Source organism: Rhinichthys klamathensis, unplaced genomic scaffold (assembly GCF_029890125.1).
Source record: "Rhinichthys klamathensis goyatoka isolate OS25496 unplaced genomic scaffold, OSU_Roscu_1.1 h1tg000605l_1, whole genome shotgun sequence".
In the NCBI taxonomy this organism is placed as follows: Eukaryota; Metazoa; Chordata; class Actinopteri; order Cypriniformes; family Leuciscidae; genus Rhinichthys; species Rhinichthys klamathensis.
In genome coordinates, this window is record NW_026607060.1 from 374,221 (window position 1) to 386,666 (window position 12,446).

General features: G+C 41.6%; 1 protein-coding gene across 1 annotated transcript in view; it reads left to right on the plus strand.

Moving 5' to 3' along the window:
• The window catches only part of cacng3b (calcium channel, voltage-dependent, gamma subunit 3b), a 46,532-nt gene extending 36,075 nt beyond the window's left edge, over positions 1–10,457 (plus strand). Inside the window, exons 3-4 of the mRNA XM_056240653.1 lie at positions 7,675–7,815; positions 8,592–10,457. Of these exons, the coding sequence (XP_056096628.1) occupies positions 7,675–7,815; positions 8,592–9,085 (635 nt within the window). The 3' untranslated portion in view covers positions 9,086–10,457. The remainder of the gene's footprint in view (positions 1–7,674; positions 7,816–8,591) is intronic.
• Positions 10,458–12,446: the final 1,989 nt, after the last annotated feature.

The following is a 12,446-nucleotide window of genomic DNA, read 5'->3' on the forward strand; positions in this document are numbered from 1 at the left end:
CTGGGAGACCAATGCTCGCTGGACAGAAAAAGGAGAAAACATAGATGCTTTGCAATGTCCGCTGGGAGACCAATGCTCGCTGGACAGAAAAAGAGGAAACATAGATGCATGCAACGTCCGCTGGGAGACCAATGCTCGCTGGACGGAGAAAGAGGAAACATAGAAGCATGCAACGTCCGCTGGGAGACCAATGCTCGCTGGACAGAAAAAGAGGAAACATAGATGCATGCAACGTCCGCTGGGAGACCAATGCTCGCTGGACGGAGAAAGAGGAAACATAGAAGCATGCAACGTCCGCTGGGAGACCAATGCTCGCTGGACGGAGAAAGAGGAAACATAGAAGCATGCAACGTCCGCTGGGAGACCAATGCTCGCTGGACAGAGAAAGAGGAAACAGATGCATGCAACGTCCGCTGGGAGACCAATGCTCGCTGGACGGAGAAAGAGGAAACATAGCCAGAGAAACAGAGCTCCTACGGGAGCAGAGGAGACATCACTGCTGCGGCAGTGGAGAAAATAGCCAGAGAAACAGAGCTCCTGCGGGAGCAGAGGAGACATCACTGCTGCGGCAGTGAAGAAAATAGCCAGGGAAACGGAGCTCCTGCGGGAGCAGAGGAGACATCACTGCTGCGGCAGTGGAGAAAATAGCCAGGGAAACGGAGCTCCTGCGGGAGCAGAGGAGACATCACTGCAGCGGCAGTGAAGAAAATAGCCAGAGAAACAGAGCTCCTGCGGGAGCAGAGGAGACATCACTGCTGCGGCAGTGGAGAAAATAGCCAGAGAAACAGAGCTCCTGCGGGAGCAGAGGAGACATCACTGCTGCGGCAGTGAAGAAAATAGCCAGAGAAACAGAGCTCCTGCGGGAGTAGAGGAGACATCACTGCTGCGGCAGTGAAGAAAATAGCCAGAGAAACAGAGCTCCTGCGGGAGCAGAGGAGACATCACTGCTGCGGCAGTGGAGAAAATAGCCAGAGAAACAGAGCTCCTGCGGGAGCAGAGGAGACATCACTGCTGCGGCAGTGGAGAAACTTACCTGGAGAAAAAAGAGCTCCTGCGGGAGCAGAGGAGACATCACTGCTGCGGCAGTGGAGAAAATAGCCAGAGAAACAGAGCTCCTGCGGGAGCAGAGGAGACATCACTGCTGCGGCAGTGAAGAAAATAGCCAGAGAAACAGAGCTCCTGCGGGAGCAGATGAGACGTCACTACTGTGGCAGTGGAGAAACTTACCTGGAGAAAAAAGAGCTCCTGCGGGAGCAGAGGAGACATCACTGCAGCGGCAGTGGAGAAAATAGCCAGAGAAACAGAGCTCCTGCGGGAGCAGATGAGACGTCACTACTGTGGCAGTGGAGAAACTTACCTGGAGAAAAAAGAGAGCTCCTGCGGGAGCAGAGGAGACATCACTGCAGCGGCAGTGGAGAAAATAGCCAGGGAAACGGAGCTCCTGCGGGAGCAGAGGAGACATCACTGCTGCGGCAGTGGAGAAAATAGCAAGAGAAACAGAGCTCCTGCGGGAGCAGAGGAGACATCACTGCAGCGGCAGTGGAGAAAATAGCCAGAGAAACAGAGCTCCTGCGGGAGCAGAGGAGACATCACTGCAGCGGCAGTGGAGAAAATAGCCAGAGAAACAGATCAGATTATTTTATTTAATGCCATGTCGGCATTCAGAGCTATTTTCATGGCAAAAATTCAATCACAAAAATACAAATATCATATAAATACAATAAAAACAAAGCAAATATAAACAAGTCATATTATATAATATATATATATTTAAATTAACATGATAAAAAATCCAAAACCTTTTCAGGCATAATCTCATTAAATATGTCCTTCAATGAAGAAACTTCATAAAAGAGCATTCTGCTTGCGTTAAGGCCAGAACAATCTAATAAAACATGTTTGACAGATAAGGGAATTTTACAAAACATACACAAAGTTGGGTCTTCAACTTTAAGCAAAAAAGCATGGGTCAAACTTGTGTCCAGAGAAACAGAGCTCCTGCGGGAGCAGAAAACTTACCTGGAGAAATGAGCTCCTGCGGGAGCGGAGAAGACATCACTGCTGCGGCAGTGGAGAAATTTACCTGGACAAATTGAGTTCCTCTGGTGTGAGGCTGAGCAAAGGGAGGAGTAGGTTGGGGCCTGGTGGGCCGATGCTCGTCTTCTTGCGCGTTAATCAAAAACGCGAAGAGGAGGTGAGAGATTAAATCCTTGCAGGATTATGTGCATCTGAAGTTTAAGTGGCCGAGCAAAGATAGCAGTTCGCGTTTTAGAACAGTGGGAAGGTGGACAAGATCAAAAATATCCTATCGATTTTTTCTTGTGCAGTGAGGCCTGGAAAACAACTGTATCCAAGTTAATGCCCAGAATTCAAATGGACGAGGCTGAACTCATGGTTTTAACCTGTGCAATTGGAATCCCGAGCTCAGCAGAAACTGTGCGGGGCTGAGAGATCGATTATTAAACGTACGAAAATGTTCTTATTTTCTCAGTTTATTTCGTTTATTTTGATCATTTCTATGGGTCATATTCCCTGCCGATTTGTTCGTTCTGAATCAGAAAAACCAATAGTGAAACTGTGGCTTTAAACTAGCCTACCTACTTCAAAAAATAAAAATAAAATAAAAATACATTTATGCTATAACTTTAAGTTTCTAAGCGATTTTTGTAAATAAATTGCAGGACAGTGTTAACGAAAGGTTCTTATTCTGTGTGCAATCTGCACGTAATGTGCGACCTATTGTTTACGTGTGAGTTTACCAAAAGGAAGCATCGCGTTAATGAACGGCAAATCATTTGTACGGAAACTATTTAAAACGCGTGTTCCCCTGATCAAAATTAGTATCCAGATAGCATAACTTGCTCGTGATTCAACAACTGAAGTGATACGAAGTTCAATTAGGGACATAAAACGAAAAGGTTTTGAGCTGAGCACTCACAGAGTTGACCCGGCAGATGTTGAGTGTGGACTGACCGGGACTGAATCTGCAGCGCGGCTTACTTAGGGCCTGCTGCGGCGGCCTGACGCTGGAGGAAGACCCGTTCCTTCGAATTAAGAGGGCGGCATTGCCTTATGACCATTTCTCTATGGCAGGAATTATTGAATGGTCCGGTTTAAAGAAATACGCGGAAGTAGATTGTGGATGTTTCGCCCGCGGTGGCGAGGACCCGTTTGTTTGGCCTGACGCCCACGAGATAATACCGGAGGATTGTGGCAAAGATTCCTAATCCTGAAGGACGAAAGATTCTTCATCAAACGGGAAGAGCTCGATTCGGACATGTTAGGAAGGTACTGCGGGGTCAAATGCTGTTAAACTGTCAATGAACGGAGGTTAGTTTGCTGTATATATACACAGCGCTTAACTCGTTTATTAAGCACCACTCTTGTCTAATTAGGTTTGATTATCTGAATGTGCTCCACGTGTGTTTAATTAGGTTTAATTATCTGAACGTGCTCCTCCCGAACTTTGTTAATAAAACATCATTTGTTCTCTCAGATGTGTGTTTTTGCTTGCGCGTTTTAATGCATATGTCAATTACATAATTTATGGTGAGGCGCCCAGCAGATTCCTGTGATTATGAATCTCTGCTGCAGTGCATACAGTGACACATTAAAAGGATAGTTCACCCAAAAAAGAAAAATCTTTCAATATTTACATGTGTGTGTGAGTGTGTATACAGTATATACACACACAGGCATTATATATATAAATATAATAATATATACACACACACATATTATGCAAACATCCGATTCATTGTGATTAATTTAACAGCACTAGTGTGTGTAGTATTTGTGTGTGTGTGTGTGTGTGTGTGTGTGTGTGTAGTATTTTTTTTTCCTACTATGGAAGTCAATGGTGCCAAACAACTGTTTGGTTCCAATCGTTCTTCAAAATATCTTCCTTTGTGTTCAGCAGAAAGAAAAAAAACTCATACAGGTTTGCGACAACTTGAGGGTGAGTATATGATGACAGAATTTTCATTTTTGGGTGGAGTATCCCTTTAAGGTGCTTTTTTGTGCGTTTATCGCTGTCGGGCAGAAAACTCATATTTCAATATTTCGTAAAAAAAAAATGTCTGTAAATCATTACTATTGGTCAACTTTTATGTTTATCTGTGGGTTTTGAAAATATTTAACCAATGAAAAGTATTAAAAAAGACTCGTATAACTGTATTGGAACTCTACTCAAACTGTCGGCAAAACCTCATATTAACACCACCCAGCGGCCACCTCTATCATGAATGAAGTGCTGCATGCAGTTTGTACCATCTGTGCTTTTTTGCAGTGCAAAAGTAAATTAAGAAATGGTTATTTGAATAAGTACAGCATTTTCATAGCCAGTCAGCCAATAAATAGCCAGTGCGAAGCACTTCATCTTTTATAACATGAGACTTTGGCCAAATGACAGAAAAAGCTGAGCACCCACATAGCTACAATAAACTTTATAACTTGTAAGTTGGCGAAAACGTACAGTAATGCACTTACTATCTCAGATGTGATGGGCAATGCACGTTTGTCTGACAGTCGCTGGTCAAGAACCTCATAACTCCATCTGAGCTTGATTTTGGCAAGTGTCTGACCATATAATTATGTAAATCCACAATATCAACTTGGACAACACAGTGTTTAATTATTTAGAAAATACAGTGTTTTTTCCGTTTCCAGAAAAGTAGCAGTTTTGGACTTACAAGGTTTCCTTCTGACAGCAATGATGTGCTGTTGTTGCATGTATTGTAGAGAGTGAAAATTCTTCAAAATAAAATTCTTCTTTGTGTTCTATGCGAAGAAAAATCCAAGCATATGAGTTTGGAATGCCAAGAGAGTGAGTAAATAATGGCAGCAATGTGATTTTTTTGTATTTTTGGGTGAACTGTTCCTTTAATAACAAGTCCAACAGCAGCCTTCCACACTGGAGATTTATGGCGAGACTGATGTGATGTGAGATCTTACTGCATGTAAACAACAAACCACAGCAAGCGAGGTTTCTGCCAATAACTATTTACACTAGACATCTTAGACTGAAGTTTCACAGGAGATGAGTCTAGCGTGATCAGTTTCGGCATGACTGTTTGTGGAAACCAAAAATACAGATATCCTACCCAGACTTTAAAGGCAAGATGGAGAGAAAACAGGAGACCAGAGGCATAGTTTAAAGCTTTGCGTTACAGTTCATTTCGCTGCTCTGTTTATCCTGCTATTGGCATGTCATTCACAGTAAACAATGCAGTGAAATACATTCATGAGCACTATAAATATACATTTGTGAGCAAAATGTGGAGCTGATTATGAAAAAAATGCAGTCAAACTGGTTCATTTCTCTGCCTCTGATTCCCTCGATCTTTATCTGTCTCTCTCATAGCGTACTTTAGTTACCCTTGAGATGACTGTCTCTCCCTATGAGCATTGTTCTAATTTCTCTGTTATTCATTTGAAGCAGAGGGCCGTGTCCTCTGGCTTAACATGCTCTGCATGCGGGTTCAGATGGGCATTTCACATTCTGCCCTGCACATCTTTGTGTACAAAATGCCCACCGCACAGACTTCAGGGGATTTGCTAGGCTGATAACCTCGGCTTGTTAGCCAGAGAGGCCCATCCATCCAGTTTTCAAACTGGAAGTCTAAGTCATCCCACAGAGGTATTACCCTACGTAGATCTTACCTGTCAGCGAGGCGATGGACCCATCAAGGACGCAGATGTCATCCCTTTTGTTGCATGCTAATGCTCTGTACAATCCTCTTCAATAAATATCTCCCTTTTCCAGCTGTAATTAAGCACAGCTCGGCCACTGATCCATTTTTCAAGGATGGCAGGAAAATTGGATGATGGAGGAGTATTTTGTCTTCCCCTGGGCACCAATATATTAATGAGGTGTGTCCCATAGGAGACTGCTGATCCACTGAGGAAAGAGAGAAATGAAGAAGAGGGAAGGAGAGTGACATTTGTTATAGAAAGACAATGAAACCATAGTGCAGTTGCCTTCATAAACAACTGACCCCATTTGATCATCAATGAATGCACATCTGTTTAATGCTCAAACAACATTTAAAGTCATGTATTTTTTTATCATAGACTAAATGGCAAAAGTAAAAAATCTTTGCTTGTTACTCCACTTTTCAGAATTTAAGAATTGGCTTCCTTTAACTGAAAAGGCCATACATGATATTGAATTGAAATTTCAATTGAAGGGATAGGGAAATGAATAAGTGAACTGCAGTTCAAAGAAATTCAACACTGGTTTTGCAAGAAAATGTCATTAATTTGGATTTATTCTCTCTTTTGGCTGCTCCCATTAGGGGTCACCACAGCAGATCATCCACATGTTTATTTGTTTTACAATGGATTCCCTTCCTAATAATATTGACTTGTTATACCTATTTATTCCCTGATATATTTTAATGTATTCATTTATCTATTAAATCGGTCAAAGAATTTAAGAGCCATTAAAACGAATAGTAATTTTGGCATATAGCGCCGTAAAATGTCCACCACATTGTTTCAGATTTCTTTATAAAAATAAGTAAATCCAAATTTGAGGTAAATCCTTGAAAATTAATGGTTTTCCGTGTATAAGTGCTTTTATCACATTCTAGCTTACTCAATGCATGCAAGTCTTCTTCTTTACAGCACATCCAAATGTTATGCTTTTGCATGAATGGTCCATTGATTTGCATTGTTTTTATAAAGAGTTGATTTACATAGCTATCAGTGTTTTGTTGTAAATATAAACATCAGTGTCAATTATTACATGTATGCAGTAAAGGATGATGTAAAAGCTGAATTTCAGAAAAAGCTAAACTAATGCATTTTCCTATCGCATTCACTGGTTATTTCATCTGTAGACATGATTGCCCCTCTTGTTCCAAAATATTTATTTCTTAGAGGATAAGCGCTCAGAAGGGCAAATGCTGCAGTGCTGCGGTATGCATAGCAATAGAGTACTGATAAGGGCAGTCAACTAGGCTATTGACATTGATCCTGACACTCTCAGACGCCCCTCCTTTAACTTTTATCCTGTTTCTGAAGAGGCTGATCAAGCTTGATCTGAGGCAGAGTGAAGGAGCGAGGAGTTCAGCTAGTCTGAGAAGCCCCATGTGTGCTGCATTTTCTGATCCAGAACTGTCCGCAAATAATTGGATGGAAGTATGAGGCATTTTGGACAGATGCTGTGTGTTGCAATGCTCAAATCTGCGACGACTTAACTAAACACAGACATTCTTTAGGCAGAGCACCATCAGATGGCTCACTCGGGATGGAACCTTCAAATCCCGGGTTATTAGACCAAATACCTCTGTATTGCTTTTTAATTCTCTTAACATCTATGAGAGAAGAGCTGAGAAGACAGTCTGATTTATACCATAAATCTAAAACATACCAACCTATATGTATCATAAAATAAGTAATTATGTCAGTAAATCTTATAGGGATAGCTCACCAAAAATGTCATGATCTTTTCACCATCATGTCGTTTGAAATGTTTGATTTTTCAGTGGAACTCAAAAGGAGTTATTTAGCCGAATGTCTGGGTTGCTGTTTTTCCATACAGCAAAATGAAATACTATACCACGAGAGGTCATTCTTTTGTAAAAGTGTGATCACAAATATATTGTGAGTCTCCCTCTGTACTTTTTACAGTGACACTAATTTGGTTGGGTTTGCTTGTATCTCCCTCAGGAGCGGTGAGAGCGTCCAGCATCTTCCCCATCATGAGCGTTGGGCTTCTGTTCATGGGAGGTTTGTGTGTGGCTGCCAGTGAGTTTTACAGGAGCAGACACAATGTCATCCTCAGTGCTGGAATCTTCTTTGTCTCTGCTGGTAAGAGATTAAACCACTGCATCAGTGCGAGCGCTCTCAGCCTGTTTATATTTTTAGCTTCAGCATATTTCACTCTTACCACAGTCAATTGTCCAATCCAGGGCTTCCCCACATGATAGAAAGTATCGTTGGGTTCCGAATACAGCATGTTGAAAATAGATTAGTTCACAGACAAGTTAGGATGTCGTTCTCCCCATAGACTCTGCAGATCCGTGTTGACTTCCCAGATTAACTCTGATTATTGACAAAGGAAATGGATGGGCCGGCTAGAGCAGTGTAAACAAACAGCAGGCCAGCATATTGACCCACTGCTGTAGTTCTGGCATGGAAAGGGGTGACAGACGGGGATCCTCAAACAGAACTGCATGTTGGTCAAATATTTAGAGAAGGCCCCATTAGGACCTCATGAGCACACAAATGAGCCCAGCTCCCTCCGTTAGAACTGAATTATGATGAATCAATCCTCATGATTGCAGCAAACACACTGCCGATGACTGAGCGTTGCTTTGTACACAACAATGTGCTTCAAATTGCCTCATCCTATTGGTTATGATCTAAATATTCAACTGCAAACTGGTAATTATTTATCCTTCAATGTGATGGCGATGATAAAAAGCTAATTAAAATGTTTCAATTGTTCTTTTTTTTTTCTTTGTTCCGCATGGCTGATAAGCAATGCATTCTTGTGTAATGATACGGAATGATGAGCCACAGCTGCGTGCTGAGCCATAACTTTCTCTCTCTCGCCCTCTCCTCTGCTTTTACTCTTCACGCAGGCCTAAGTAACATCATCGGCATTATCGTGTACATATCCGCCAATTCAGGTGACCCGGGCCAGAGCGACTCGAAGAAGAGCTACTCGTACGGCTGGTCTTTCTACTTCGGCGCCCTGTCCTTCATAATGGCCGAGATGGTGGGCGTGCTCGCCGTGCACATGTTCATCGAGAAACACCGGAAGCTGCGTGCCAAATCCCGCACCGAGCTGATCAAAAAATCAGCCTTCAGTCGCATCCCCAGCTACCGCTACCGTTTCCGCCGGCGTTCCAGCTGCCGCTCCAGTGAGCCCGCCTCTCGTGACGCTTCGCCCATGGGCAAGAGCGGGTACACGGGCCCCGCTGCGGCAGACATCTCCATGTACACCCTGTCCAGGGATCCCTCCAAGGCGGCAATGGGTGCCTTGCTCAACTCCGAGAGGGAGTTTTTGCAGGCTCACAACTCCAACACTAAGGACTTCAAAGATGCTGCCAACAGGAGGACCACTCCAGTCTGAGAGAGTATAAGCACAGAGGAAGTGCCATGGCCAAGACGTTACAACCACAGACTTGAGCTGGATCCCAGCAGGAAGAAGAATTCACTCGAGGCCTGCAGGGCTATAACCCTCTTTCTATAACAGTATATATAAATATAGATGGTAATTGTTAGATCATTGGTGCTTCCTTTTAATCCTCATTTTTTAGTCACTGGTTCTGTTGTTTCTCCTGAGTCACACATCCCTTCCCCTAAGGGCTACTCGAGTAGAATGCTAGTCCTCTCCTCAGTGTCATTCATTTTCCGATTGAAGTTCCTGAAGTGCACAAAGGTAGCCCAGCGAAACTGTGACGCCCTCTGAGGGGAGGATTGTTTCCGCTTCTGACAGATGAACCGAAAGGCTGTCCCGATACTCGCCTTATGCACAGCTCAGTAGCCCATAGCTGTGAGTGCCGCCTCACAATCACAAGATTGTATACAATTGTTGGTTTCTCTCCCGGGTCGGAACTTGAGCCCACAACTAGTGCCACTGTCTAATGCTGATCACCCCCACTCATCCCACCTACACACTGCCCAGGAGCTACTTGGCCGGGCTCTGCATGCCATTCACACAGTTTTTTTTCTTTTCTTTTTTTTCGTTTATTCCCAATATTTCCATTTCAAACTCCCCAGATTCCCCGGCATAAACTTTTATAACAGGGTTAAAGTGCTTGTTATTAAATATTATATTTTAGCCCACCAAAGTTTTTTGGTATTACATTGTTTTCATTGAAATTTAAAAAAAAAATATATATAGCGAAAGGTTTTCTGTGAGATTTCCTTGATAAGAGGTTTATTGAAGGCCCTTGTGCTTATTAATATGGATATTGTGGTCATTATTGCTGTAGAGTTTTCTTCATCTGTTAGCGAAAGAAAAGCAGTTGGCTGCCAAATGTAGATTTCTTAATTGTGTATAGTTGAAATATTTTTAGAGAAAATATTGTTCACCAAAAGCTGGGCATCAAGAGTCAAAAGGAACTGCCCTGAGTACTTGGATCCTTCACATATCATGAATTGACAAGCCTCTAAATGGGCTGATGGGATTTTCAGGTTCCAGTCCAAACAACAAACGGTATGCTTATGAACATGCAGCACCTCTTTGAAAATATATACTGCTCATTCTATCTACATTAATGCTACATCAATGCTACATCAATGCTATACTGAACTTAACTACAAAATATAAATGTATACTGTACTTTAGTTGCTTAGTTAATGTTATCAATATCATACTGATTAATATTAAACTCCAAGGGCTTTTGGTTTTCAAACAACAAGCACACAAGGGCTTTAAAGAAGTTTAGCCAAGAGAGAAAACAACAGATCTGCCCTTAAAATTGTTAAATTGAAAGAAAAATTCTTTACCTGACAATATTCATGTATGCAAAACACATCCAGACGTGATGATATAATGTATACTACAAGTTTCCCTTTGCATTGGTCACAATTATTAATCCATGTGTCAGTTAGGTAGAAATGGAAGTAGATCTTGAAACATCTATAATAATGTAGTTTTTCCAGAAATTCACCTCATTTCAGAACCCCCAAAAGCTGACGTGCATGTACTTTAGCTTTCAGATTCATGCAAGCCAGTCGCTCATCTCCAGTTTTATTTCATTCAGCTTACTGAAGTCATGCTAAAGATCTGCCGCCTCACTGGAAATATTACTGTAAATGTTGCCTTTTGTTTGGATCCACTTTATGTTGTGAAATCGTGCTGTTCTGGGTCCAAAACTAAGTGTTTCATATTTGAAGGAGTCCACCAGAGTGCGTCCGGCACAGTTGAACAGTTTAACCCTTCAAGTCTCTCTCAGAGCACCTAGTGCCTGTCTCTTCTGCCTACTCCGAGCACCCATCGCTTTTGCTCGCTTGCTCCTTCATCTACATCATCAGCTCCTCTTTACCAGGACTGTTATTGCTCAGCCAATCACATCCATAGAGTCTTAGGCCATGTCACTCACCACTTAGGCCTGCAACATTGTGTACGTGACCTCTCAATGAAAACAGCAGTCTCAGCTCGATACGTGCTGTAGAAAAAAAAAGCACACCTTTTAAATACAGTAGTTTACATCAATAAAGATAATAGTCGGAGAGATATTTAAAGATTTAGAAAAATAAAGTCAGTTTCAAGAATGCCAACAATGCACTCTTTGTCTTCTTCACAAAATGTGTGCAAACTGACCGTCTTATTTGAAATAATGCACAAACAATGTTTTGGTTCAGAATCAGGGATGGAAAAATACTAAAGTCAACATGAAATCAAAATTGACCCGATTTACTTTCTTAATTCACATTATAGGTACAATCGGTGCACATTATTCCAAAGAAATTAATATGTATATATAATAAAAATGTTTATTCATAATCTTCCATGAAAAGTCTAACTGGTTTTCCTTTTCGGCTAATGTCAGCAATAGGGCTCCATACTAATTTCAATTACAATTGCACCACCTTGTTTAGAATACCTTGTGTTGCAATAAAATTATAATGGAAAATGACTCGCGGTTCAGTGAAGTTGTGAGTTCAAGGCTGTTTCGTGAATCTTTTCATTCAAATGAACCGGTTTATATGAGTAATTTGCTCATGAATCAAACATCACGGCTCATGCTGCGAATGAAACCTTGACGCAGACTTTAAGTCGCCTTTTCACCTTTTCCATTGTGGAGTAATAAGGGGGCTGTTCTGATCACATGCGTGTACTGAATTTTCGGAGCTTTGTTTTGAGCTTCTGGTGCGTTGAACTATTTGAACTTTTGCTGCTAGGTTGTATGCAGCTGACTGACCAGTTGTGAAACTGTGAGCATGAGGTAATAATTTTCTCTACAATTTCTCTAAAACTGGCATTAATAAATAATTATGTAAATATTAATTTTGTTGATTAGCCCTAGAAAGCCTACTATGCTTTTCTTTCAAATGTATTTTTGGTCATTTGTTTTGTGTGGATATGTTTGAAAATGTTGTGAAACTGCCAGTAGAGGGCAAAATGTAACAATCGTATATGAATGTTGGAGAAAGTGGAAAGGTGGCTTATCAAGATAATATCTGACGAATCTGCATATGAACGCACATAAAGCTTTCCTGGCTGTCGCGAGCAGTAACTTGCGATCGGTTGTCACAATTTCTTTTGGTGCATTTGAGACTATTTTAATTGTAGTCTGGAGCCTTGAGGAATCACACAAATCATGTAATACAGAGGCCACTTTTCATGGTATTTTTCAATAAACTTCACAAATAAGTCACATTATGTAAAATTTCATGTTGACTTTAACACAATGAGGGTACACCCATTCAGTGCCCTATTATATACCCTATTAAACAATTATATCCTATGTCATGATATTTAA